The sequence below is a fragment of the Ailuropoda melanoleuca genome, chromosome 3 (genome assembly GCF_002007445.2).
Source record: "Ailuropoda melanoleuca isolate Jingjing chromosome 3, ASM200744v2, whole genome shotgun sequence".
NCBI lineage: Eukaryota > Metazoa > Chordata > Mammalia > Carnivora > Ursidae > Ailuropoda > Ailuropoda melanoleuca.
The window spans coordinates 47,492,695-47,520,211 of NC_048220.1; the positions used below are offsets into that span (position 1 = coordinate 47,492,695).

Here is a 27,517-nt window from a genome sequence, read left to right on the forward strand (position 1 = left end):
TCTGTGAAAGGACAGATGACCTAGATGGAGGGCTGTGCCATCCCTCCTCCCGCATTTCATCTTGTTCACATGTCTTAATGGGAACAGTTTTCATAAAGAAAAATGCCCAAGTTGCTTGGGTAGTTTTTAGAAAGCACTGTTAAGCTAAAATAATGCCACTTTGCAGTTAAGAGAAAAGCATGGAACCATAACAGTGATTTTGTTGGGGGGACCACAACTCAGTGTAGGTGTCCCCCTCCCAAGATTTCTGCCACAGGAGGACCTGCTCGCTCTTCCCTGCTCGTGTCGTCCTATTCTTGCTTTGCCCTGCAGCAATGACTTGCTGTGTGACCTTGGACAAATTACTTAGCCTTCCTGTCCCTCAGTTTGCTTCTTGGTGTAAGAACTCTTTGTACCGGATCTCATAGGTGTCATGAAGGTAGTTAATGTAGGACTTAGAACAACAGTCCTTGTCAGAAAGTAATAAATATGTCCAGTTACACCTACTTCCCAAAGCTGGAAGGTGAGACTTGAAACAAGCTTTTAAAAAGCAAATTGTGTTTTAAGAGTATGTATCATCGCAATCCTTATCGGTCTGTGCTGGGTGCAGCGTTAGGGTATAAATTCTTTTGAATTTTAGTTAGGGAACTACATTAGGCTTGGCACTGTGACTTCATCGATGATGAACAAGGACATGTATCTCACATGTCAAATAAGGGTGATTCTATTCTGTTAAAACCAGTTGTGGAGGTTTTTAATAAGTGTCTCTGCATTGCTTGAGGTTTCTTCTAAAGGTATGGGAATAGGCAAGTTCGCCTCTCCCACTCTCCGAAGTTGTGCGCGCTGAATTTCAGCATAATAACACTGGCTGAGCTCTTCATAAATTTATTACCCTGGGGACTGTGTCTGGCTACCCATGGGCAAAGAACAGACTGTTCCAGTCTTCACAGCTGTCCCTTTTACTAGTTGAAACATTAGGCTACAAACTTCTCCCAGTTTGTATACAATTAGAATATTGTGTCAGCCATAGTTACGGCAAGGGATTACCGTGGATTTATGCGTGTTTTTTTTTTTTGCTTTGGTCCAACTCCTAGTTAAGATCTATGACCAAAATCTATACAGAGGAGAGTAAACGTCACAGTTGTGAGTTTGAGTGATTCAGCCTCTTCTCCGCAAGTACACTTTATTGGGGACTCCTATCCTTTTCCTGTTTTTTCATTTAAAAGAAAAAAAGGCCTAGGGGCGCTTGGCTGGCCTGGTTGGTAGAACATGGGACTCATGATCTCAGGGTAATGAGTTAAAGCCCCACGTTGGGTGTGGAGCCTACATAAAATAAAAACTAAAAATTTTTAATTAAAAAAAAGTCCTTCTCAGACTGATGGATAGTGAACATATGCAAGATAGATACTTGCGGCTTGGGGTTGTGGCCAGTCGTCCCAAAGGAATGCATCCTGTCTTGGACCATGATGGCCAAGCAGAATGGAGGAAAAGAAAAAGGGAAAAATGGAGTTTGTGAAGGGAAGGGATAGAGGGAAAGTGGATAGAGGATAGAGGGAAAGTGGAAAGGGTAAGGAAAAGTGTGAGTCCTGTGAAGAGTGAAAGATGTGAGGGAGGCAAAAAGAAAAGGTAACTGGCACTGGGAAAGAATCAGCAATGCCAATTTCTCCTCTCCTTTTTAAAGACAACACTGAAAATAATAAGGCCTTCATGTTCTGGGGGGAAATAAAAAAGTACCTGATAATGGAGTTGTCACTATGTGATGTGTGAGCCCCGTAAGGTAGGTGAAGTTATCCCCGTTTTATACATCACACTTAGTTTGTGGCTTGCTTGTGGCCACCCAGCTAGTATGGCAGAACCTGATTTTATTTTTTTAGATTTTATGAGACAGCGCACACAAGTTGGGGCGGGTAGGGACAGACTCCCCGCTGAGCACGGACCCCCCCCCCCAAATATGGGGCTCTATCCCAGGACCCTGAGATCATGACCTGACCGGAAGGCAGACGCTTAACTGACTGAGGCACCCAGGTGCCCCAGAGCCTGATTTTAAATCCAGGTCTTGTCTTTCCAGTATTATGCAGCATGGCTTGTGTTTATGTTTTTGAGGGGGCAGAACACAAGGGAAGATGTTGGTACCAACAAAGCAATATAGGCAGCAGGGGTGGGGGGCGGGGGGATGTGCTGATGGGGAAGTAAAGAAGCGTCAGTTTCTGCAGTTCCTTCCCACTGTTCCTTTCCTAGATGTAAGCTTTTTCTGATGCTCTGGATGGGCCTTGCCTCTTAATTTCTCAAGTGTGGGAAATGCTAGTGTCATAAAAAAAAAAGAAAAAAAAAAGCTAACCTCCAAGTAGGTCGGTAAATGCATTATTTGTTGTCTTACCGAGGATTATAGCCCGGGAAACAGTATTTCAGATTGCTCAGAACTGCTCTGAAACTTTTAGCTTCACAGGGGGTTATATACACAAAAGCAGGAAGGGGCAGACGTGCTTGCAAGCAGTTCTCTAATGTATAATTATGTGTCACAAGGTGTAATCAATTCGGTTGTAAAACTTCAGCTCCACTGATTTCCGCATAGACCTGTGAAAAACCCTTAGGTCATCTTAATACATTGTGTTTCTATCATATTTGTTAAAAAATACTGCCTGCAGGCCTCTGCTCAACTGGTTTTCCACTTCTTGTTTTGGGTTCTGCTTGAGGTCACCTCAGACAGTCACAGAAGGCTGACATCTTTCACCCATTTTATGGCACTGCAGTTTTTAGGCACACTGCTGATTCCATATGTATTAGCAGGCATCTCGAGCATCTCAAACTTGACAAAAACTGAACTGATCTTATCACCCCCCTCCAACCTCTCAGAAATTGCACCCCTAAGCTTTCAGTTGCTCAACTGAAAACTTTTGGGGCACTGGTTCTTTTTTCCTAACACACATCTGGTCTATGGACAAGCTCTAGAATCCAACCCTTCTCACTAGCTGCACTGGCACACTATCCTCGTCCAAACCACTACCATCCCTCCAAAGTTATTAAAATGTTCAGACCCCCAGCCGATTTCAGCAGCCGTCCCTCAACCCATTTTCTCATGCAGTCCCAGAAACACATGGCCGTGTTTCCACCTCAGGGCCTTAGCGTTGTTTCCCTTTGTCTCGGAGGTCTTGCCCTAGAGAAGTATGGTTAACTCCCTTCCTCATTTCGGTTATGGCTCAACTGTCTTCTCAGTGAGGACTCCTCTGACTACAGTACGGTAAGCTGGGACCATTTTCCCTTCCATGCTTAATTTTTCTCTATTTGCACTATCACCATTTGATACAGTATGTTTTTCTTGATAAATGTCTTCATAGTAGAAGAATTCCACAGGCGGCAGGGATTACTTTTTAATTGCTATTTACTCAGTGCTTAGAACTGTATCAGGCCCAGGACAGGTACCCAATAATACTTGTTGCACGAACAGGGGCAGCAGAGCAGTCCCAGAAAACCGTTACACGGCAAGGTTCTGGCTCAGTTTCTGATGCTGCGATCAGTCCACGCCAACCTTTTGGAAATAATATACAAAAATCAAGCTGCTAAGATCCCGGGTCGACGGCTACCCGGCTGAATGGAGATCACTTTTCCCGCCTTTCTGTGAATAACCACTAAAAGTGGAGCAAGAAGGTCGCTCTCGCACCCTAAGTCAGCTCTTACGACGCCCGGCCCCCGAGCGCTCCGCTCCTTCGACCGACGCTCGCAGCAACCGGAACGTTTGTGCGTCGCCGCCGCGCGCGGGGGAGGGATTTCCGCAGAGTCCTTGGAGCGAACTGGGCGGAGCTTCCGGGCAGAGCGGCGTCCTGAGAGACCGGTGAGTCCGCGGGTAGAGCTTTTCGCCGAGCCAAGGTGGGGATCGACCGTCTGGGGAGCACTGCAGCGAGGAGGGGACTTCGCGGCGGGGCGGGGGGTAGGGGAGCGGAGGCTGAAGGGCTCCGAGCAGCCTCTCGTGGATTGTGGATTGAGGGTGGGAGGGAGCGTGTGGAGGGGGATGGCAACTTCCGTCTCGTAGCTGCCCAGAAGCTTCTAGGGCTGCAGTCCAGTGAATGGCTCTTTCCCTAAAGCAGAACGCGAGTTTTGGGAATTGTGGTCGTGGGTTCGGGTTTGACTTGCCTCCAGCTATGTGACCTCAAGAGAGTTACCACCCTTTTGAGCCTTGAGTTCCATGTATGAAAATAGGACAGTGATCACCCATGCCCTAGTAGCGCTTGGCAGGGTAAGGTGTGAATAAAAATAAATTGCGGTGTTTGGTGCAGATCCCATTTGTTTGCAATAGCATTCTGAGCTCTTGTGACAGGAATCACACCAACAGGCTTAGGCTGGGCAAAGTGGCTTTTCTGGTGTGGGATTCCCAGGAAACGGATCAGCTTTTGGAGATAGGGACCTAAGAGGTCACTAAGTACATCTTTCTCCATGGTGCGTACCTTCCTTGTCTATTAATAACATGCATTATAAGCTTCCAGCTTCCCTTGGAACATCAGTAGTTATGGGAGCTTAATACCTCTGTCCTATCCGTATAATTATCCATTGCAGACAGTTCTAATTAAGAAGTCCTTGGATGTAGTGAGCCAGAAGTGTTCCTCTTTGCTGTTTCTGCTCATCCGTTCTCACTGTGTTTCTGAACTTTCAGAAAATTAAAAGTAATAAACCAAGAATAAAATAGCAGTTTAAATATTGATATGATGGATGGCAGTAGGGACTTCATAAGAATTTGAGTTTAAAAACATGAAGAACGCTATGTAAGCTTTGATTTTTGTAATTCACAGTAAATATGAAAACTTTCATGGAGGACCAAAGTGTTCATTTAATCACCATATCCTGTGCCTGCGCTCATCATTAAACTTACAAGCACCAGCACAGTGTGTTGAAATAACACAAATGTTAGAATTAAGTCACTTCTCATTACTTCAGGCAGTCTACCAAAGTATATACTAAAGCAAATACCAGATTTCCTGAAACAAATAGATCTCTTCCAATGCGGCGGAATGGTTTGTTAATTCAGTGAGAGGCGGAATGGTTTGTTAATTCAGTGAGAGGCATACACAACTTTAGCAAATTATAGCAGGTGCCACAGAAAGCAGTAATGCCATAAAAGCAGTCTCCAGTGTGTCAGTAGATTCTCATTCCCGAAGTCCATTTATAGGTCAGTTTGCTAAACAGATTTTAAAATACATTTTTCTATAGAAACCATGATATAAATGGAGGGTAAGGTCTTGCTTATGTTCCTTATTACAGAAATTAATTTTTGCTCCTGTCAGTGATGGGATTTGTTTTGTCCTTAATGTCTTCTTGGCCCTTACAATTCCTTTGATCCTTCATTTATGGAAGAAAGAAGCTGAAGTGAGAGCAAAGGATGGGGAGGGAGATTCCGTTTGGGAGGACAGAAGTGTGGATGTGACTGGGATGTTTATTACTTGGCTTTGGTTGATAGATTATCCCCACCGTCAGTTTTATCCCTGATTATTAAGGAAATACATGTTCATCTGAAAAATACGAAAATACAGAAAGTAATCAGGAAGCAAAAAACCAATCACCCTTCATCTAGGTGAACCCGTGTCCTGTGTATTGAATTACTAAACATTTCCTTCTTTTTAATAGTTGAGATCATAATACACTTTTTTTTATAGATTTTATTTATTTATTTGACAGAGGGAGACAGCCAGCAAGAGGGAACACAAGCAGGGGCAGTGGCAGAGGAAGAAGCAGGCTCCCAGCGGAGGAGCCCGATGTGGGGCTCGATCCCAGTACGCTGGGTTCACTCCCTGAGCCGAAGGCAGATGTTTAACGACTGAGCCACCCAGATGCCCCATAATACACGTTTAATATGATGTCCTTTTTTGAATTATGAGCTATAACCATTTACCATTTATAAATAATAAATTTCACTTTAAAATTCATGATTATGATGGGGCATCTAGGTGGCTCTGTCAGTAGAGCATGTGACTCTTGGTCTTTGGATTGTGAGTCTGAGCCCCACTTTGGGCACAGAACTTACTTAAAATTTTTTTTTGATTGTAAGAAAATTCACACGTATACAAAGGTGGACAGGTAGTACAATGAAAAGCCATAAGCCATCACTCAGCTATAATAATCATCATTTGTAGCTAATCTTGTTTCATCTATACCTTTACACACTTCGTATAGTTCTGTGGTCTTGTTCTATGACTATGATGCATTTTTGTTTTTAAAAATTGTAAAAAGATGCTTATCTCTCTTGGTGCCAAACTTGTGCGTAAACCTTTGTATTTTTTCTTACGGTGGGAAGAAGAGTTCCTTGAGGATTTTGTGAAGTATTTTCATTCAACAACAATTATTAAATAAATTGCAAAGAATGAGATGACCTTGCATTCTCTGTTTTTTTACTTTGCATGTTTGCTCCCGTCTCTTTACTTTTCACATTTAAATAGTATAAATTTGGCGGCAAATATTTTTAGAAAATTCACACTCTAATGATTTTTACAGGATATTGAATAATACTTTTAAGAAAAAAATGGATGAAGAACCTGAAAGAACTAAGCGATGGGAAGGAGGCTATGAAAGGACATGGTGAGTAGGGCATTATTACTCTCTTCTCTTTTATACATTGTTTCTTACTGTTCTTCTCCACCTTTATCTCTTTTCTCTTCCAGTGATTGGTTTTTAAAGTAAATTTATTAAAGTATATTTAACGCATGTTAAAATTCACCTGTTTCCAATGTATAATGCGTTGATTTTTAGAAAATTTACTGAGTTGTGCAATCATCACCGTAAATCAGTTTTAGAGAATTCTCACCACCCCATGAAGAGCCTTCATGTCCATTTGCCGTTAATTTCATTCCTACTTCCAGCTGTAGGCAACTACTAATCTATATTTTGTCTCTAGGCATTTGCCTTTTTGGATGTTTCATGTAAATGTAATCCTATAATATGTGGTCAGTATTATCTGGCTTCCTTCACATAACAGTATTTTCAAGGTTCGTGTTTTACCAGGGATCAGTAATTCATTCCTTTTTATTACTGAATATCATATTGTATACCATGTTTTCATTGATCCATTTACCAGTTGATGGACATTTGGATTAATTACAGTTTTTGGCTTTTATGAATAATGCAGTTGTGAACATTCACGTGCAGATCTCTGTGTGGACATATGTTTTCATTTCTTTTGGGTTAATACATTTTTAGCTTTTCAAACAAGTAAATATTGCTTATAGGGAGATTCTTAAAGAAGATGAATCAGGATCACTTAAAGCTACGATAGAAGACATTCTCTTCAAAGCAAAGAGAAAAAGGTATGTAAATTTTTTGCAAGTGTATTACAAAAGGTAAAATAGATTCCTTTAAGCTTTTCTGTCCACCTCTAGCCACTTCTCAGTACTTCATTTCAGCTGTATTCCGGGGAACTTGACCTTTAAACTCTTGAATGGGGGAAGGAACCAGCAACCTAGCAGCTCAGAAGGGAAATGGGTCTTCAGGGATTATCCAAAATGCCTGTAATTATGTGGACCCCATAAGTTAATAATTTACTTCACTAAAAAATGCAGGTTAGTTGAAAAGTTATATTGATTTTTTGGGTAATAGAGGACATTCCAATAAAACGTTTGCATAATTTTAACAGAGTATTTGAGCACCATGGACAAGTTCGACTTGGAATGGTATGTTGACTTTTTCTTCCTTTACCAGTACAGAACTAGTTGGGTTAGAGAAACATTCTGTCTTGACAGAATTAACAAGAGGGAGACAACAAATGTTTTAAAAGAATATATTAAAAATATATGTGTAGAATGTGTAAATACTAAATGCCATTTTTACTTCTTGGTCAAAAATGTATTTGAAAATTGTTATATTTGTGGTTTATTTTCGGCAGATGCGTCATCTTTATGTGGTAGTAGATGGCTCAAGAACGATGGAAGACCAAGATTTAAAGCCAAATAGACTGACTTGTACTTTAAAGGTATAGTAGAATCATTTTAATTTATGCTAAATGTGAAAAAGACATGGAATTCTTTTTTTTTTTTTTTTTTAAAGATTTTATTTATTTGACAGAGATAGAGACAGCCAGCGAGAGAGGGAACACAAGCAGGGGGAGTGGGAGAGGAAGAAGCAGGCTCATAGCAGAGGAGCCTGATGTGGGGCTCGATCCCATAACGCCAGGATCACGCCCTGAGCCGAAGGCAGAAGCTTAACCGCTGTGCCACCCAGGCGCCCCAAGACATGGAATTCTTAAAAAAATTTTTTTTACTATAACATCTTTATTAAGATACAATTCATATACCATAAAATTAACTTACTGAATATATACTGTTAAATTTTTTTGCCTATTACAGAGTTGTGCAACATTCTTACCACAGTCAATTTTAGAGCATTTTTATCATTACAAACGGAAAACCCAGGGACGCCTGACTGGCTCAGTCAGAGGAGTATGCGACTCTTGATCTCATGGTCTCAGGGTTGTGAATTCAAGCCCCACATTGGGTGTAGAGATTACTTAAATAAATAAAACTTAAAAACGGAAGGTAGGGAGGAAGAGAGGGAGGGAGGGAGGGGGGAAGGGAGGAAGGCAAAAACAGATTTTCTGTAGTTTTGCCAAACATTATTCCATTGTATGTAACTTTAGGTTGTTTCCACTTTGGGGGGCCGTTATGAATAATGCTGCTGGGAACAGCTGTGAACCGGCTTTTATGTGGATCATGTTTTCCCTTCTAAAGCTTGATTTTAGCCTGGGTAGTTCATGTTTTATCCACTTTTTCTGTGCCCTAAGAATAGCAGCTGGGATGAAATGGTGCCAAAGGGGTGAAGCTCAGCTTGGGTGGGGTGCAGACTCTGTTTGATTTACAGGGCTTCATTTTATCTTCTGAGATTATATTGACTGTCCTGTATCTTGTTTAACTAATTGGGCAGGGGAGGGAGGATACAGCGCATTTCCATGAGGAGTTATTCCCAGCCTTTGAATTCTTTGCCTCAATTAAGTGTGAAGCTTGGATTCTTCTCTTCTGACAAGGAAGTCAATTCTTAATTTCTTTCCCTTTTCATTCATAACTTCTGGCAGAAGAGGAAGAAGATAAGAACGCTCTCTCTCTTCACTTCTTTCCAAAAGCAAGAGTATTAGCGAAATTTCTCAGGACTTTTTTCAGTCATGAATGGCGCTTCAGAGAAGTAGAATGAGGTAGAAACCGAGTCATACTGCTGGACTCCATTTTGCTCCGTGTCCTCTGCTCCTTTTCTTGTACACAAGTTTTTTAAATTTACTAGATTAGATTTGTCCTTGATCTTCTCCATTGGTGAATGTGTGTGTATTCATTGCCATATTGATCAACTCCCCACAGTTGAATGTCCACAGCATTCTCTCTTTAAAACATTCCAATTGGAAAGTTATCTTCACAACTACATTTTCAAGGTCCACCGTAACCTCCAGGATGTGAAATTCATCTCGTTTTTATCTTTAGCAGCAACTGAAATAGGTGGCCACTTCTTCCTTCCTGAAAGACGTTCTTCTTTTGTTTTTTGTTTGTTTGTTTTTGTTTGTGTGGTTTTTGTTTTTTTTAAAGTAATCTCTGTCCCTGATGTGGGGCTCAAACTCACAACCCCGTGATCGTGATTCACACACTCTGAGGACTGAGCTAGCCAGGCACCCCACACATCCTTCTTTTGACTTTGGTCACATATAGTCTCTTTATTTTCTTCTTAGCCTCCTCTCTCCCACATTAGAATGCTGGAATGCCCTAGGACTTAGTCATAGTTCTTGTTTTCTGTCTACCCTCTTCCCTTGAGTAAATATCATACATTCCCATGAAAAAAAAAATTTTTTTTTTAAGATTTTATTTATTTATTCGACAGAGATAGAGACAGCCAGTGAGAGAGGGAACACAAGCAGGGAGTGGGAGAGGAAGAAGCAGGCTCATAGCAGAGGAGCCTGATGTGGGGCTCGATCCCAGAGCACCGGGATCACGCCCTGAGCCGAAGGCAGACGCTTAACCGCTGTGCCACCCAGGCGCCCCAATGAAAAAATTTTCTTAAAGAGTGCATTTTTTTGAGTCAATACAAACTATAGCTAAGTAGAAGTTTAACCACATCATTTAGGAAAATGATACAACAAAGTGGCTAATTATTTATGCTTTTAATTTCTGTCCTCCCACCCCTGTCACAGTCTTGCTTTGTCAGTCAGTTATCCTTTTTCATTGTCTTTGGATTTACTCAGATCATTCCCCCCAGTTTATAAACACATTCAGATTGTTCCTAATTTATCAAAACCCATTCTCGGTTCTGCTCATTCTCTTGTTTCTGGCTTCATTGGATCTTTCCATGTTTATATTATTTCTGTCTCAGAAGTCCAAATGGTTCCATCTTTTATTTATCTTTTTTTTTTTTTTAAGATCTGTTTATTAGAGCACACGAATGGGGGTGGCGGGGGGAGACAGAATCTCCATCACACTCCCCACTGAGCACAGAACCTGACTTGGGGCTCAATCTCATGACCCTGAGATCACCACCTGAGCCAAAATCAAGAGTCGGAAGCTTAAGCAACTGAGCCACCCAGTGCCCTGGTTCCATCTGTTAAACCCATTTCATCACTTACCATTTTTTTTTTTTAAAGATTTTATTTATTTATTCGACAGAGATAGAGACAGCCAGCGAGAGAGGGAACATAAGCAGGGGGAGTGCGAGAGGAAGAAGCAGGCTCATAGCGGAAGAGCCTGATGTGGGGCTCGATCCCATAACGCTGGGATCACGCCCTGAGCCGAAGGCAGACGCTTAACCGCTGTGCCACCCAGGCGCCCCACTTACCATTTTAAATTCAGGCTTATTTAATATTGTGATTTTTATTTATTAATATTTTTAAATTTTTGTTTGTTTAATATTTTTACTAAACATATTTGAAAATCTATGGGCCTGAAAATCATGAGAAGTGATGCTTGATAAATAGGTTTCACAAAACATATTCTATGTGGTTATTATTTTGCCCTTATCTAGTATTTTTGTTTTCTTTAAACAGCTGTTGGAATACTTCGTAGAAGAATATTTTGATCAAAATCCTATTAGTCAGGTATGTAGATAAGTGATGGAATTCAGAATTAGATTCCTTATGTTACTGCCAATTCTGATTTATTTTTAAAGTGTTGGGTATACATTCTGTGATTATTAAGTGGTCCAGATTGTATACCAGTTTCTGGTGTACTCATCAGTGAAAAGCAAGGCAACTCTAAAAGTTAAATATTGTACAGTGAACTCAGAGCTAAGTTTCTGTCAAAAGCATCATGAGAAAAAGTTTCTCGTATGTTACTTATGCCTTTTGTAATTACTGATTTATTTTCATTATGTACATTCTTACGAAGAAGAAATAATTCGTTAAGTTAATAATCATTTTTGTTTTTATTTTGAGGTTGGAATAATTGTAACAAAGAGTAAAAGAGCTGAAAAACTGACCGAACTCTCAGGTATGCATGCAATTACCTTTATAGGACTCAAGGACTTGGCTCTATTTACTCAACCTTGTAACCCTGTTCATAAGGTTCCCTAATAAGTAAAATGAAGACTCTCTTATGCTCTCCATGTGAAACAATAACCCCTCCATTAAATCCTCCATTAAACTCTTGGTATCTCAGATGAACTGTTTTAAATCGAGTTCTGTACAGTAATGAGTACTACTGCAATGAATGCAAATGTTTATTTAAGACTTCTACATTCTTATCCTGAAAGTATTCAGATAAAATTATTGTAACCATTCCAAAAAGCCACTTAGTCTTAAAATTAATTTTTTAAAAGTTAAACCTCTAAAGAGCAAAGGGTTTAAAAATGGAGTTGCAGTTATTGTTAGTAATTCAGTTTTTCTGCTTACATAACATGCCTAACTGCATTTATTCTCTTAAAAGACAGTGCAGGTTTTATTTGCTTTGCTGTATGTGCTATAACAAATTCGCATCACTGATTCCATTTTAATTTCTGTGAAATACACTGTCCCTTCAATGTGGTCCTCATCCTTTCATCCTTACCAGTATGGATAAATATAAGTGAGAAAGAAACATAAGTGAGAAATGAATCTAACAAGTTAAAAGATTTGCCTAAAGACAGGTACCTACCCAGCGATAGGACAGCACTTAAACCTGCATCTCCCGGCTCTCTGTCCACTACTGACGTGCTTTCATCATTCGTAGTTTTTCACGATGGCCGTAAGGAGTGACATGTGTGTTAGCCTGGAGTGATCAAGAAATTTAGTTGTGAGTGACCAGAAACTCTCGGACTAGCTTTAGTACACAAGGGAGATGACTGACTCACCTCTAAAGGATGGCTGATTTCACACACAGTAGCTTCCAGGATCCTGGCTCTGTTTGGCTTCATTCCCTGAAGGGTTTCTGATAGGCCTCTTGATGGCACCCCTTGCCTCTCTGATCAGAATCATTGCTGTAAACCACACTGACCGTAATCTAGTTCGCTTTTTTCCTATACTCACAATGCAGTAGGAGATGAACAAAATATTTGGTATGGTATGGCAGAGAGAGAAGCGGCCAGGGAGCCGGGAGATGCAGGTTTAAGTGCTGTCCTGCCGTGGTGGGTATTTGGCTTTAGGCGAATCTTTTAACTTGTTAGATTCATTTCTCACGTATGAAATGAGGGATTTGGGCTTAGTGAGGTGCTTTTCATTTCTAAAATTTTATGATTCCGAGAATAAATGCTTGAAATATGTATTAAGTAATGGCAAATGCTTAGTATTTTAATACTTAGGTAAATAAGAACATGAAGAAGCTATGAGTAGATGAGTGGACAAAGACGGCAGATAATTCATACCAGAATAAAAAGAGAAATGAAATCGCTATTAAAAAAGAAATTTTAGTCAAACAAGTGATCAAAAAACAAACCACTCAACGACATTTTATTATTTTATATATTGTAAGTAAACAAAATGAAGTTTAAAAAGCAGTGTATTGCTTGTGGAATCATGGAGAAACTAGTATCTATAGTGCTGATAGACTAATTTATTTAACATTTTTGGGAAAAGATATAAAAACGGTTGTTCCTTGGAATTTGTACTTATGAAACATTATGAAAGAAGAAAAAGCCTCATTCTACAGATATACTCTTTGTAACAGTGGTGACAAATTGGGAAGAAATGTTCGACAGTATGGAGGTAGTTTGATGAAAATTATGTGATCAAATCAATGTAATGATATTTTGATTATCATTCATTAACATGAGGACAGTGTTGAAATAGGAGAAAATGTCTGAAGAATACCATATGTCATTGAATCTCAGAATCCATCATTTTTAAGATACCCTTATTTTATGAGCCATCAAGAAGGAAACACTCTAGCAGTTCAAATTTGATTCAGTTTCAGATGTTATATATAAATTGTTCACACCAAAAAATGTATTGCTTGGTATGAGAAAACAGCAATAGACTATCTTTTCAGATGTTATATCCGTAACAGAAAATAACACAGCTGTGGATATTTGCGGAAGTCTTCCTTTCTTAGGTCTTCTAAAGCTCTTTTTTTAATCCCCTGAAGAAAAATAGGGAATTGCAGTCATTCTTCTATCAATTAATTTTTGCTTCACTAATAATAAATTTATACCTCACTGCTCTATTCCTTGCCTTTCTACATAAAAATAGAACCTTTTGTATTAATAACCTTTTGTAGAAACACTTGACATGGCAGTTAAACTACACACGAATAGCACAAACAGCATACGTGATGCAGTTGGAACAATGCCTCAGTTGCCATTCGTAGGCCCGTGTGTGAGCAGACAGTCACGTCCGCGCCACAGGTGCTCCCTGGCTGCCCATGATTGTAAGACGCAGCGGGACTTGAGAGACGTGAAAATGTATGAGTCTTCAAAGTAAAAAGCTTTGCACTTTAAGTTAATAATATTTAAAATATATGCTAACAGGGCATCTGGCTGGCTCAGTCAGTAGAGCATGCAACTCTTGGTCTCGGGGTCATGAGTTCAAGTCCCACGTTAAAAAAAAATGTACGCTGGGGCACCTGGGTGGCGCAGTCTTTAAGTGTCTGCCTTTGGCTCAGGGCGTGATCCCAGCGTTCTGGGATCGAGCCCCACATCAGGCTTCTCCGCTAGGAGCCTGCTTCTTCCTCTCCCACTCCCCCTACTTGTGTTCCCTCTCTCACTGGCTGTCTCTGTCCAACAAAAAATAAAATCTTTAAAAAAAAAATGTGCGCTGATTCATAGAAACAGATTATTTTTATTCAGTCTTTCAGTGTGAAATAAAAGTTGGTATAACAAATGCCTCTGATAAAAGTGCAACTTGCTAAAAATGTAAATCGAAGAGATTCTATTCTTTAACAACGTAATAAGTAGATTTGGGGAGAAACAGAAATTTCTATAATTGGATATATATAATGTTATTATAAGTAGATTCTTCCATTTCTATTTTAGGAAACCCAAGGAAACATATAACATCTTTGAAGAAAGCTGTAGATATGACCTGCCATGGAGAACCATCTCTCTATAACTCCTTAAGCATGGCTATGCAAACTCTAAAGTTGGTATTTTACATTTTTTATTTCTAATTGGTGTCCAATTTTTTTGAATGGAATTGAGATGATAATGTATTAACATGTGTCTCCATAAACTGAGCTGTAATGAAACCATTGAGAGAAATATGTAATGTCGTTTGTGATGTCTAGTGTGGTGTTGGTTTGTAATTTTTATTTTACGTTTGAGCTGGTAAGATAGATTCTTAGAAGTTTTAGAAAAACATAATTAGGGGCCCCTGGCTGGCTCAGTCGGTCAAGCTTCTGCTTTCGGCTCAGGTCGTGATCCCAGCAGTCTGGGATCGAGACCCGCATCAGGCTCCTTGCTCAGCGGGAAGCCTGCTTCTCTCTCCGCCTGCTGCTCCGCCTGCTTGTGCTCTTTCTTTCTCTGTGTCAAATAAATAAATAAATAAAATCTTAAAAAAAAGAAAAATATAATTAAAACTGTAGCAATATTAGTACAAAAGAAAATGTTGATGAAAAAATATTTTGTTAAAAATTAGAGTATATGTGAAGTTTAATGTGCAAAATAATTGTGAGTTTGTTGTATCTTTATTGACTTTTCTTAACTTTCTTTGTAGTGCATCTGCAAATTAATAGCATACTTTTCCAGCAAGTTCAAATATGTGGAAGGTAGCTAAAACCCTAATGGAAATATTCCGTTTGTGCTAGCTCATGTGTTTTATCCCTGGATAGTCTGTCCTGACTTTTATACCTTTATATAATAGACATTTTTCTAGTTTTGAAGTAGGTGAGAAGGAGAGAACACCCACAATGGAGGCAGGCACAAGAGCAGCATCCACAAATGAAATCTGAGGGCCCAGCAATGCAGAAAGAAGCAGGAAAGCTGTAAATAGCTGATAAAATTGCTCCAAAAAGCATAGAAATCTATTTAGATAGGGGAAAACAGTTCATCACATCTTAAAGTCCGATAAATTATCATATAATTAAATGATAGACAAAAATTCATGTTTATGAACATTATCACTCTGAATCACCATGAGGTTAAATTATAGCCTTTATTTTTTTAAGATTTTATTTATTTGTCAGAGGGAGCGAGAGAGAGAGAGAGAGAGAGAGAGCACAAGCTGGGGGAGCAGGAGCTCCCCCGCTGAGCAGGGAGCCCGATGCAGGACTGGATTCCAGGACCGTGAGATCGTGACCCGAGCGGAAGGCAGACGTTTTTGTTTTTTTTTTTAATATTTTATTTATTTACTTGACAGAGGGGGAGAGAGAGAACAAGTAGGGGGAGAAGCAGGAAGAGGGAGAAGGGGAAGCAGCCTCCCGCTGAGCAAAGGAGCCCCACAGAGGGCTCGATCCCAGGATCCTGGGATCATGACCTGGGCTGAAGGCAGATGCATAACCAACTGAGCCACCCAGGCGCCCCCAAATTATAGCCTTTAAAAAAGAAACATGTTACTATTGTCAAGACACTCCTTAAAGTTAATCCATATGGTATTGTCATACTTTCCAGTGTACACTTTAGACTTTGTACAACATGAATCTACCAGTTTATAAGCTTCATGATGTCAGGAACCTCGTTCATTCTTGTTTATTACTCTATTCCTAGAACCTAAAAGAGTTTTCAGTAAATATTTATAGAAACAATAAATGATGGGGCACCTGGGTGGCTCAGTCGTTAAGCATCTCCCTTCAGCTCAGGGCGTGATTCCAGGGTCCTGGGATCGAGCCCCGCATTGGGCTCCCTGCTCCGCTGGGAGCCTATTTCTTCCTCTCCCATTCCCCCTGCTTGTGTTCCCTCTCTCACTGGCTGTCTCTCTGTCAAATAAGTAAATAAAATCTTAAGAAAAAAAAAAAAAGAAAGAAACAATAAATGAATCAATTTTTTGTGTAGCTAATTTTAGAAAAATTTACATTAACATGTTTAGAGTATACTCAGTTCATTGATTTGCAATGTTAAAACAAATGAGATATTCTGTAGTCTAAATATGTAAACCACATGTACTTTTTGTCTGGGTAAATTTTTTATTAATTTGTTATATTAGTGGGCATATATTTTCTCTTTCTGTAGGCACATGCCTGGGCATACAAGTAGAGAAGTCCTAATCATCTTTAGCAGCCTCACAACTTGTGATCCATCTAATATCTATGATCTAATCAAGGTAGAACCACTACATTTCTTTATAATCAAAACCAGAATTATAACTCTAAAGAGAATTCTATAGTGAATTTATTGCTAGTTTTCAGAGAATTTTGTGTTTTTCAAACATACTAATTTTTGCATGTTTTTTTCTTGCCCCAAAACCCTTCATTTACATGGATTTTATGAAGACCCTGAAGGCAGCTAAAATTAGAGTGTCCGTTATTGGATTGTCTGCAGAGGTTCGGGTTTGCACTGTACTTGCTCGTGAAACTGGTGGTATATATCTGGATTCCTCAGTATTTATTCGTAATTACTATGTAAGAAGTAACAATTTATTATTTAGGATGTTTTCATCTGTTTTTAAGGTACTAAATTTAAATCACTTCATGTCCTGAAATCCGTAATATGGATGGTCATCTTAAATGTATCATTGATTCTGTAAGATAGCATCTCAAAATGCAGGGACTTTTCAGTAGCTATGTCAGTGTTTAGAGGAAGTGTTATAACTCTTGAAATGCTAGAAATTTCACTAATATGTAATACTTTGTAAAGATCTTACAAACCTGCCTTTAATTAAATTGTAATTATAGCTACTCCCAGAGAAGTCAATTTAGAGATGTCATTTAAATGAGGTTTTTGAAAAATAATATAACTTAAATACTTGTTTTAAAAATGTACATTTTCGGGGGCGCCTGGGTGGCACAGCGGTTGAGCGTCTGCCTTCGGCTCAGGGCGTGATCCCGGCGTTATGGGATCGAGCCCCACATCAGGCTCCTCCGCTATGAGCCTGCTTCTTCCTCTCCCACTCCCCCTGCTTGTGTTCCCTCTCTCGCTGGCTGTCTCTATCTCTGTAAAAAAAAAAAAAAAAAACTTTAAAAAAAAAAAAAAAAAAAAAAAAAAAATGTACATTTTCAGATGGTAAAACTTTTACAGAATTACATAGGAATTACAATTGACGGGCTTCTAACTGACTCAGTTGATAGAGTGTACGACTCTTGATCTCAGGGTTGTGAGTTTGAGCCCCACGTTGGGTGTAGAGATTACTTAGAATAAAATCTTTTTTTTTTTAAGATTTTATTTATTTATTTGAGAGAGAGAGAGCACACAAGCAGGGGGAGTGGCAGGCAGAGGGAGAGGGAGAAGCAGGCTCCCCACTAAACAGGGAACCCAATGTGGGGCTGGATGCCAGGACTCCGGGATCATGACCTGAGCCCAGCTGAGCCACCCAGGCATCCCTAGAATAAAATCTTAAAAAAAAAAAAAAAAAAAAGAAATTACAGGTGATACATGTGAAAACTAATTTTTTTTCTTTTACTTTTCTTCTAATTAGGCACATACCATGTTATTTTAGATGAAAGCCATTACAAAGAATTGCTGACACATCATGTTAGTCCTCCGCCTGCCAGCTCAAGTTCTGAATGTTCACTTATTCGCATGGGTAAGTGTTTATTTTGTGTTATTTTAAAATGAATATTTAGGAGCACCTGGGTGGCTCAGTCAGCTAAGCGTCTGCCTTCAGCTCAGGTCATGATCTCACGGTTTTGGGATCCAGCCTGTGTCGGGCTTCCCTGCTCAGCAGGGAGTCTGCTTGTCCTTCTCCCTCTGCCCTTCCTGCTCTTGCTTTTTCTGTCTCTGTCTCAAATAAATTAGTAAAACCTTTAAAAAAATAATAAAAATAAAATAAAATAGATACTTATTAATTTATTTTTAAAGATTTATTTGAGATTAGAGTGTGCACACTATGCTTAGGGAGAGACAGAGAGAGAGGGAGGGAAAGTCTCAAGCAGACTCCACGCTGAGCATGGAACGGGTGTGGGTCTCGATCTCACGACCCTGAGATCATGACCTGAGCTGAAATCAAGAGTTGGATGCCTGACTGAGCCACCCACGCACCCCTGATTATTTGTTTTGATATGTAGATAGACTTAAAATTTTTATGTAATGAAATCTTTTGTTTGTTTGTTTTTGTTTCTGCTTTTCTTGGATGTGTTTTCAGAATTTAAAAATACGTATGGAAAACAAACTGCATGGGTTTAGGCATTCGAAAATTTTAAACATAGAAGTGTATTCCTATATAAAATGGAAGTGGACAACTGTGTAATAGATTACTCCAATGTGTCAGAAGTATTTAAAAATCACAAACATTTTCTTTTTAAAAAGCAGTGTGCGTTGTATTAAATTAGATAATTATAAACTTCAGAATCTGCAACCATATGTATGGACAGATCTTCCCCCACATTGTCCACTTTTAACTTTTCTCATAACCTGGAATTCCAGTCAGCCTGACCATTCTATAATAAACAAATCTGAAAGGCAAGAGAGAGAACTTTTGTACCACTTTGTTGGCTTTCTGGTAGGAATATTTTTAGGTTCCTAATCCCAGAATTTTGCTATTTGCTTGAAAAAAAGAAAGTAATACATTTTCTTCTATGAAGGATTTCCTCAGCATACCATTGCTTCTCTGTCTGATCAAGATGCAAAACCCTCTTTCAGCATGGCGTAAGTAAGAACCTTGGAACTGTCAGTGATTATGTTTGACGTTTTTAATTCTTTCCTATAAGTTATAAATTAAAAAAATATAAACTGAGTTATATGGGCTTGGGGTGTAATGGCCTTTGTAAAAGGTTACCTTCTGTATAGCTGTAACAAGGAGTGAGGCCTGTTTCCCTTTACTCCCGGGGACACAATCTGTTACTAAGTAAAACAACAAGGTAGAGAAAAGTGTATAGTATGCTGCCACTCATCTAAAAAAGGGTGGAGCTTTGACTGGATATACATACTTATTTATATTAATGATAAAAAGAGTAATGGAAATAAAAAGTAAAAACTGAAAAACTTTACCTGGGCAATACATGGAGAAAGGCGGAGGGATGGCTCCTAGACTTTTCTGAACATACCTTGTTTTAACTTTAGAGCTTCATATTTTACATCATTATAAAACAAAATTAAAGAAAGTAGTTCTTACAGGGGCGCCTGGGTGGCACAGTGGTTGAGCGTCTGCCTTCGGCTCAGGGCGTGATCCCGGCGTTGTGGGATCGAGCCCCACATCAGGCTCCTCCGCTATGAGCCTGCTTCTTCCTCTCCCACTCCCTCTGCTTGTGTTCCCTCTCTCGCTGGCTGTCTCTATCTCCATCGAANAAAAAAAAATTTAAAAAAAAAAAAAAAAAAAAAAAGAAAGTAGTTCTTACAAATCACAAATAAGAGTTGTGTCTCCAGCCATAAAGGTACCATAGGGACTGAATGTACTGTCCTCCCTCTTACCAGAAAACCAGACAAAATATATGAAACAATGATTTTCAGACGTGGACAACAGGCAGTGCAGGTATTGATTCCTGAAGGAAGGGAAACAAATGAGGTGGGCCCTGTGAGTGCGGCTTACTGCCTCGAGACAATTTCCAGGCTGCAGTGCATGGAGAGGAGACCCACTCAGAGCCTGGAGGTCTTGCTCAGGTGAAGAAACAAAGTTCAGAGTTTGGGGAGGCTGAAATGGCTGTAGTTTTCCAGGCACAGTGCTAGAAAGCAAAGAGCTGTATGGAGACCTCTCGAAATTGCAGAGACTTCCCCATGAGTCATCAGCTGAGTTACGATCATCACATTTGTGTAGGGGCTACTAGAGGCCCTGGAAGGAACCCCTGAAGAGGAGCGGGCAGCATAGTCCCTGGAGCTCACGTGGGGCAGGGAACAGTTCGTGGTCCTACCAGTCAGTGTGGGGAGGGGTCTCTGAACAGTAGGCATTGAATAGAGTCCACGGTAATGGAACCAAATTAACCCTAGACTAACAGCTGTCAGGACAGAACTCTAAAGTTTAAGAACAGATCAAGCTCTAAAGTTTAAGAACAGATCAAACTATTTCCAAGTTACTTAACTATATTCTAGAAGAGGTCCCAACATATTTAAGGTAATACCAAAAAATCTAACATCTAGAACAAAGAAAAATTCATAATGTCTGGCAGCCAGTCCAAAATGACCAGCCATGCATAGAAGTAGGAAAATAATCACCCATAACAAGGAGAGAATCATAGAATAGAAACATACTCAGAAACCACACAGTTGATGGAATTAGTAGGCAAAGTATTAAAACAGCTATTACAAAAAAGACTCAAATCAAAGTTCTATAAACAAATACAGTGTCTGAAATGAAAAATACACTGGGTGGGACTAATAGCAGATGAGTCCCTGAAGATGAAAAGATGAGTGAATGCAAAGACATTAATGCAATTTGAGCCCCTGGCTGGCTCAGTAGGGAGAGCATGCAGCCCTTGATCGTGGGGTCTTGAGTTCGAGCCTCCCATTGGGTGTGGAGATTACTTAAAAAAAAACAAAAACAAAAAAAACAAAGATATTAATACACACTATTCAAAACAGAAATGCAGAGAGAAAAGAAGAATGAACCTCGCTTAAATGAACTCTGAAACAACTTCAAGATTTTAAAATCAAGGTAGCATACTTCGTTTTGCTGTAGCTGTTCCCATCTTTATATTATCACTTTAAAAGTAACGTTTCCTCCCGCAGGCACTTGGACAGCAACACTGAGCCAGGACTCACGTTAGGAGGGTATTTCTGCCCACAGTGTCGGGCAAAGTACTGTGAGCTTCCAGTCGAATGTAAAATCTGTGGTAAGAAACCAACTGTTCTTTATCCCATAAATTAATCTTGAATAATTTCTTACCTATATTGCTATTAAAGTAAATGTGAATATTAAGCTCTGCCTATATTTCTGAATTTAATCTGTGAGACTAGAAACGGATTGCTTTTTTATTGAGTGCCCAGTACTCCGTGTCTAAGAATAAACATGGCATTCTAGAACAGTTTTCTGATTCTCCTTCTGAAATGAGTATGTTCTTTAAAGGCTTTGCAGTAGATCTAGTAGACATTTCTGCAGCTCTTAGCCTTCATACAGTATATATAAGGACAATGAGGGATTAAAGTAATAGAATTGTAGAATTTTGTTTCATTTTTAAGGAAGCAAACGGCCAAGAGAGGTCTGTTAGTGACAGAAGTACGACTCCATCCTGGAATCTCCTTTTTAAGGCGATGTGTATGTAAATGAAGAAATGAGTACCCGCAATCCTAACAAAAACTTGAAAATATTTCGCCTATCATTTGACATTTCAGCCATTGTCTTAATGAGGTTCGGGCTATTAAACATGATTCTCTGCTTTATTTGTTAGGTCTTACTTTGGTGTCTGCTCCGCATTTGGCACGGTCTTACCATCATTTATTTCCTTTGGATGCTTTTCAAGAAATTCCACTAGAAGAACATAATGGAGAAAAGTATGAGTTTTGGTTCATTTATATCTGTTATATGTGGTAGAATAATGTTTGACTGCATTGTTACTACATTAAAAAAGATAGCCATATTAACTTGGGCAAGATTACTTCTAATTTGGAAAATGAGATGGTAGAATGCCTTGGTTCTGACTGAAGTGATTCATTATTGAACAGATCTGCCTCTCCAGAAATCTATTAATGTCCCTAAGCCCATCTCTGTATAGTAAGTGTAGTCATATACTGATAAGTCAGCACTCCAAAACAATAAAAAAGCCCTGGTTTGCAACCTTAGCTAATTTCCATGGTGTAAAACCAGAGGATTTATCCAGAAGGTCTAGTATTAGAATAGTAAGAGAAATAGAAAAGATCAAATAAGGAGTAGGGAAGAAATAGTTAAAGGACATTTTCTGTTACTGAAGGACAGAACTTCATAGATTGAAAGGGACTGTCAAGTATCTAACATAGAAAATAGACCCACGCTAAAGTGTATCATTGTGAAATTTTAGAATACGTAGCAAAGAACTAAACGTTTCTGGAGAGGGAAAGTTAGATCGCATAATCTGAAATTAAAATTGTTTTGCTTCTCAGCAATATTGGATGTTGCCAGGGAGCAATTTCCTTCAAAATGTGGAGTGAAAATTGTTACCAACTTAAATTAGATACCTAGCAAACCTGTCAATTAAATGTAGGTAGAATAAAGACATTTTCAGACTTGTGAGGCCTCAAAAAGAGACTTTCTGGGGAAGCTGTGGAAGAGATGATTCAAAGGAACTGAGAAAGAGAATGACTGGAAGAGAACAGGAACATTGATCTAGTTCAGACGTGGCTGAAGAAAGCCCTAGGATGGTGATTAAGGGGAGATTGCAGAATGACACTTTTGTGTCAGATGTGGAGACTAGTCCAGTTTGGAGAAGGTCAGAATGCTGCGGGAGAGATGTCACCAAGAGGGCGAAAACTAGAATTCCTAATGTAGGTGAACGTAGAGAGGTCATTTAGATTTCTTAGGGAAAGGTTAGGGCTGAGTTGGAGGTAATTATATAGAAGAAAACTAAGCTTGTGGACAACAGTATAGTTATTAACTCCAGGAAAAAAATAGTTTGAAGAGAGGAAGAGTTGTTATTACATGGCTCAGCTGAATATGTTTATGGGGTCATAATAAACTAAACATTTAATATTGTTCTATTCAAAATGACTGCAGTACATAGAATTGAGAATGGCATTAGTTACGTGTGTGTACATGCTCTTGGATCAAGAGGGTTGAAAGAGAATTAAATTCTGATCTTCCATAGCTGGAGGCTTATAGCCAATGCCAGAAAAACACAAGAAATAGCATTGTAAGCATAGGTAACTATCAAACAGTTAACAGTTTCGAAAGTGTTTGGGGGAGCTGGAAAAGAAATGGGGGTAGGTAAGGAGGAGGTCGCTATTTTTTGTAGTAAGTTTTGAGAACTTTTAACTCTTTAAACCATTCCTTGAAAATTAAACCCTTAGGCATCCACACATAAACTAACTTCTCTTGTGTCCATCTGGAATTGTACCGGCTCTCCACTATCCTCAAGAGAGATGCAGACTAGTCACTCAGAATTATTTTCTGTAGGGCTTAATTCTCTCACAGAATCCCAGTAGGGAAAGCATGCTCATATATAACCTTGATGAAAATAAAATTCAAAAAAAATTTTAAAGTAGGATTTTGCTTTGTGAGATGAACTTGGGATATACTGTAGAATTTTCTTAAGTTATTTGTATTTTTAATTCTGGTTTTCTCATAAAAGTCGTGTGTAAAGATTACTTATTAATTACAGGATTCTTGTTATTGAGTTTGCTGAGCCATTTTAAGGGTGAATTCCTAACAAAATGATTATTAAACTTCCTTTTTCAGATTTTGTTATGGATGTCAGGGGGAATTGAAAGACCAACATGTAAGTTCGTATGCTTTCTAAATATTAAGTATTGGGACATCAGGGTGGCTCGGTAGGTTAAGCATCTGCCTTTGACTCAGGTCATGATGCTGCGGTCCTGGGATCGAGTCCTACGGCGGGCTCCCTGCTCAGTGGGGAGTCTGCTTCTCCCTCTGCCTCTGCTGCTCTCCCTGCTTGTGCTCTCTCTCTCTGTGACAAATAAATAAATGAAGTCTTTTTTATAAATAAATAAATAAATAAATATTAAGTAATACAAGAAATACTGAGGAAATAGCATTGGGAGTTTTCAGTACATTATTGAAAACCAGGCTCATACCAGGTTATTCCTCAGAAATACGATAACAGTAGGTAGAGATAAAATGGGAGCAAAATGGTTTAAAAATGGTCTTTTTTTATAATTCTGCATTTTAATTTTTCTGTAACAGTATTTTGGTACTTTAAACTGTCTTTAGTTTGGAAGCCACGCTGCATTTAGTTTCGAAGTATTAGAAGTTCTTTCTCCATATGGTACTTTAGGCTCTGTCCCAGTTCATTCTGAAGTTCCCGTTTAAGGTGGCCACAGGCCAAAGGCTGTTTTTCCCCATTGTGCCAATGAGAAAATATCTTTTAAATTTTTGAAGGGGACCAGTTTGAATGTATACACTTATGTAAAGATGCAAATAAGACCACTGTCTAGTTTTAAATTTTTATGAATTTGTGTCCATATTTAAAACTATACTTTTTGCACTGTATGAAATCTTAGTTGGGAGGATTGCCTGCTCATTCCACTCTCACCTTTAATAAAACAGTTTTACTAAGTTTTACGTGCCTCTTGGACATCAGTAGTTTCATCCTCATGAGAGCCATCTTTGAATCACTTGACAGTTTTTAAGAACACATTGTCTTTACTTCTGTGCTTTTTGAGGTGTAATAATTTTTTAACCTGTGTATGATGCTGCCTTGGAAATTTCACCTCAAGGCATTAGTATCCATATATGTAATACTGATAGAATAATGGATTTTTTCTTTTTGTCTTATATGTGTCTTTTTCCATATTCTTTTTTTTTTTTTTTCCTAAGATTTATTTGACAGAGAGAGACACAGCGAGAGAGGGAACAGAAGCAGGGGGAGTGGGAGAGGGAGAAGCAGGCCTCCCGCTCAGCAGGGAGCCCGATGCGGGGCTCGATCCCAGGACCCTGGGATCATGACCTGAGCTAAAGGCAGACGCTTAACGACTGAGCCACCCAGGTGCCCCCCCATATTCTTTAATAGTTAAATAAGAGGGGAATATAAGTTGTGCAGTTGTGAGGTCATTCCCTAGCAATAATTAAATCTGTGTTAAATATTTCTGCTTTTCTTTTTAATCAAATCAGAGGAATGACCTAAGCATTTGAAACTAGCACTAATTTCAAGCTCATGTGTCTTCCCCGGATAGTTACTTAAAACAAAGTAATTAAGAATGTTCTACAATACAAGAGACTTTAAGGAGTCAAAACATAGTAATTTTCTCATTTGTAAGGAATAGGTTTTTTTTGGAAAAATAATCACCTTAGACTTGAGAATAAATAGTACATAGGAAGTAATAAAGCGGGTAGATGGGTGGGGAATATTGAGAGAGATACAAAAGAGCAAAGCAATTTGAGTGTCTTCTAACTGTGCTGTACTTTTGGAAACTACTTTCTAAATTTTCTTTTGTTCTTTTCACTGCAGGTCTATGTTTGTGCTGTGTGCCAAACTGTTTTCTGCGTGGACTGTGATGTTTTTGTTCACGACTCTCTTCACTGTTGTCCTGGCTGTATTCATAAGATTCCAACTTCTTCTAGTATTTGATTCTAGCGTATAGTACACATTGTATGTGTTAAAAGGACATTTGCAATTGTTAATAAAATGATTCTTCAGAAGAAGCTCCATTTAAAATATGAAGACCGGTTTGAAAGGAAAATCTGATTTAAGAAACTTTTTGCTAAGAAAATGTAGGATTGGGAAGCCTGACTTGGTCATTCGGAAGAGCATGAGACCCCTGATCTCAGGGGTATGAGTTCGAGTGCCACAATGGATTGCTAAAAGGTAAAATAAACTTAAAAAAAAGGGAGGGGTGGGGGGAAAAAAAAGAAAAAACAAAAAAAGTAGGATTTTACTAAATTTTAAAATTTGTGTCCTGTCACAGAAATCCCCAGAATTCAATAGTAGTTCACTCCATTAATTTTCTATTATTTTGAGTTATAGTGTTTTCAAGATCATTACACATTATTGTATTTAATGATTAAATTCATTTATAATGATTAAATTGATGTGATAATTTCATTGCTTTATGATTAAAGTAAATATAGAATCTCTGATTTATTTCTGTTCAGTTTTAGTGTAAACAGAAAATTAAGTACAAATGTGAATTCAGGAATGCCTGGGTGTTTATTAAGATCTAATCACATATTTACCACTTTCATGGCTTTTCATTTTTTCTTACATCTCAGATTTGTTTAGGATCATTTTCCTTCTACCTCAAGTACATCCTTCAGAATATACTAGTTAGTGCTCAGAGTATACACTGTGCTACCTATTATGTAAGGAGGAAGGAAAAATAAAACTATGTATTTGTATTCGTGCAAAGAAACACTGGAAAACAGAGAAAATCCATGAACTCAGAAATTGGTTCAACAAAATTGACAAATTTTTAGCTAGATTGACCAAGAAAAAAAAAAAAGACTCAAATTACTAGGATCAAGAATGACAGGGCGCCTGGGTGGCTCAGTCGGTTAAGCATCTGCCTTAGGCTCAAGTCATGATCCCTGAGTTCCAGGATCAAGCCGTCATTGGGCTCCTTGCTCAGTGGGGAGTCTGCTTCTCCCTCCTGCTCATGTTCTCTCTCTCTCTCAAGTAAATAAAATCTTTAAAAAGAGAGAGAGAGAGAATGACAAGCCCAATGGTTGGCATAGAGATTACTTAAAAAAGGAAGAAAAAACAATACAATTTAGGGGCACCTGGCTGGCTCATTCGGTAGAGCATGCAACTTGATCTTGGAGTTGTGAGTTGAAGCCCCACATTGGACAAAAAAAGAAAGAAAGAGGAGATATCACTCTGGACCTTACAGAAATAAAGTTTGTAACGCAAGTGCTGTGAACAGCTGGGACAACGAGTGAATGTTAATGGGCAAAGAGCTGCTTTCCGATGTAAACAATCTGAGACTGTGGTAGTGATGACTGTTCAACTCTGTGAACCTACTAACAACTATTGAATTGTACGCTTTGACCGGGTAAGTTGTGTGGTACGTGAAGTGTATCGACAAGGCTGCCCTTTAAAAAATAAAACACTGAAGAATACCCAGGGATCTAGTAAAAGTGTTTGTCTTGGGTGGTGGTATAGAATCGAGTGGACAAACACAGGGATGAAAGTGAGAATTTTTTTTTTTTTTAAAGATTTTATTTATTTATTTGACAGAGATAGAGACAGCCAGCGAGAGAGGGAACACAAGCAGGGGGAGTGGGAGAGGAGTAAGCAGGCTCATAGCAGAGGAGCCTGATGTGGGGCTCGATCCCATAACGCTGGGATCACGCCCTGAGCCGAAGGCAGACGCTTAACCGCTGTGCCACCCAGGCGCCCCGAAAGTGAGAATTTTTTAAAAAATATTTTTGTATAGTTCAAATTTTTTGAGCCGCCTTATAAACAAATTGAGTATGCAAAAATAATAAAATGTATGGAATCCTGGGAAGTCATAGTGAAACAAATGAAAACAAAGTAATGTAGTTAACGTTAGCTGTTGGTTGAGGCCCTGAACAATAACACAAAAG

The 27,517-nt window shown here is 39.0% G+C and overlaps 1 protein-coding gene across 2 annotated transcripts; it reads left to right on the plus strand.

Moving 5' to 3' along the window:
• Nucleotides 1-3,752: 3,752 nt before the first annotated feature.
• Nucleotides 3,753-25,843, plus strand: LOC100465141 (general transcription factor IIH subunit 2). Of its 2 annotated transcripts, none has more exons than XM_011220596.3 (16): nucleotides 3,753-3,808; nucleotides 6,457-6,540; nucleotides 7,188-7,265; nucleotides 7,592-7,628; nucleotides 7,841-7,927; nucleotides 10,967-11,017; nucleotides 11,354-11,408; nucleotides 14,362-14,467; nucleotides 16,492-16,582; nucleotides 16,752-16,839; nucleotides 17,894-18,001; nucleotides 18,999-19,062; nucleotides 21,076-21,179; nucleotides 21,735-21,837; nucleotides 23,714-23,753; nucleotides 25,443-25,843. In XM_011220596.3, exons 2-16 carry the CDS (start codon nucleotides 6,485-6,487, stop codon nucleotides 25,560-25,562), a joined length of 1,188 nt encoding a protein of 395 aa, XP_011218898.1. In that variant the 5' UTR covers nucleotides 3,753-3,808; nucleotides 6,457-6,484; the 3' UTR covers nucleotides 25,563-25,843. The 2 variants fall into 2 exon arrangements, with proteins under 2 accessions (XP_011218898.1, XP_002915938.1); XM_002915892.4 differs by having other exon boundaries at nucleotides 3,775-3,843.
• The last annotated feature ends 1,674 nt before the right edge of the window (nucleotides 25,844-27,517 follow it).

Excerpts from the sequence above, each read along its gene's own strand:
- LOC100465141 (XM_011220596.3), top strand. The coding sequence starts at position 6,485 with ATGGATGAAGAACCTGAAAGAACTAAGCGATGGGAAGGAGGCTATGAA. Across the intron at positions 21,180-21,734 it reads AGTCGAATGTAAAATCTGTG|GTCTTACTTTGGTGTCTGCT; the intron begins GTAAGAAACCAA and ends TTTATTTGTTAG. Across the intron at positions 21,838-23,713 it reads GAAGAACATAATGGAGAAAA|ATTTTGTTATGGATGTCAGG; the intron begins GTATGAGTTTTG and ends TTCCTTTTTCAG.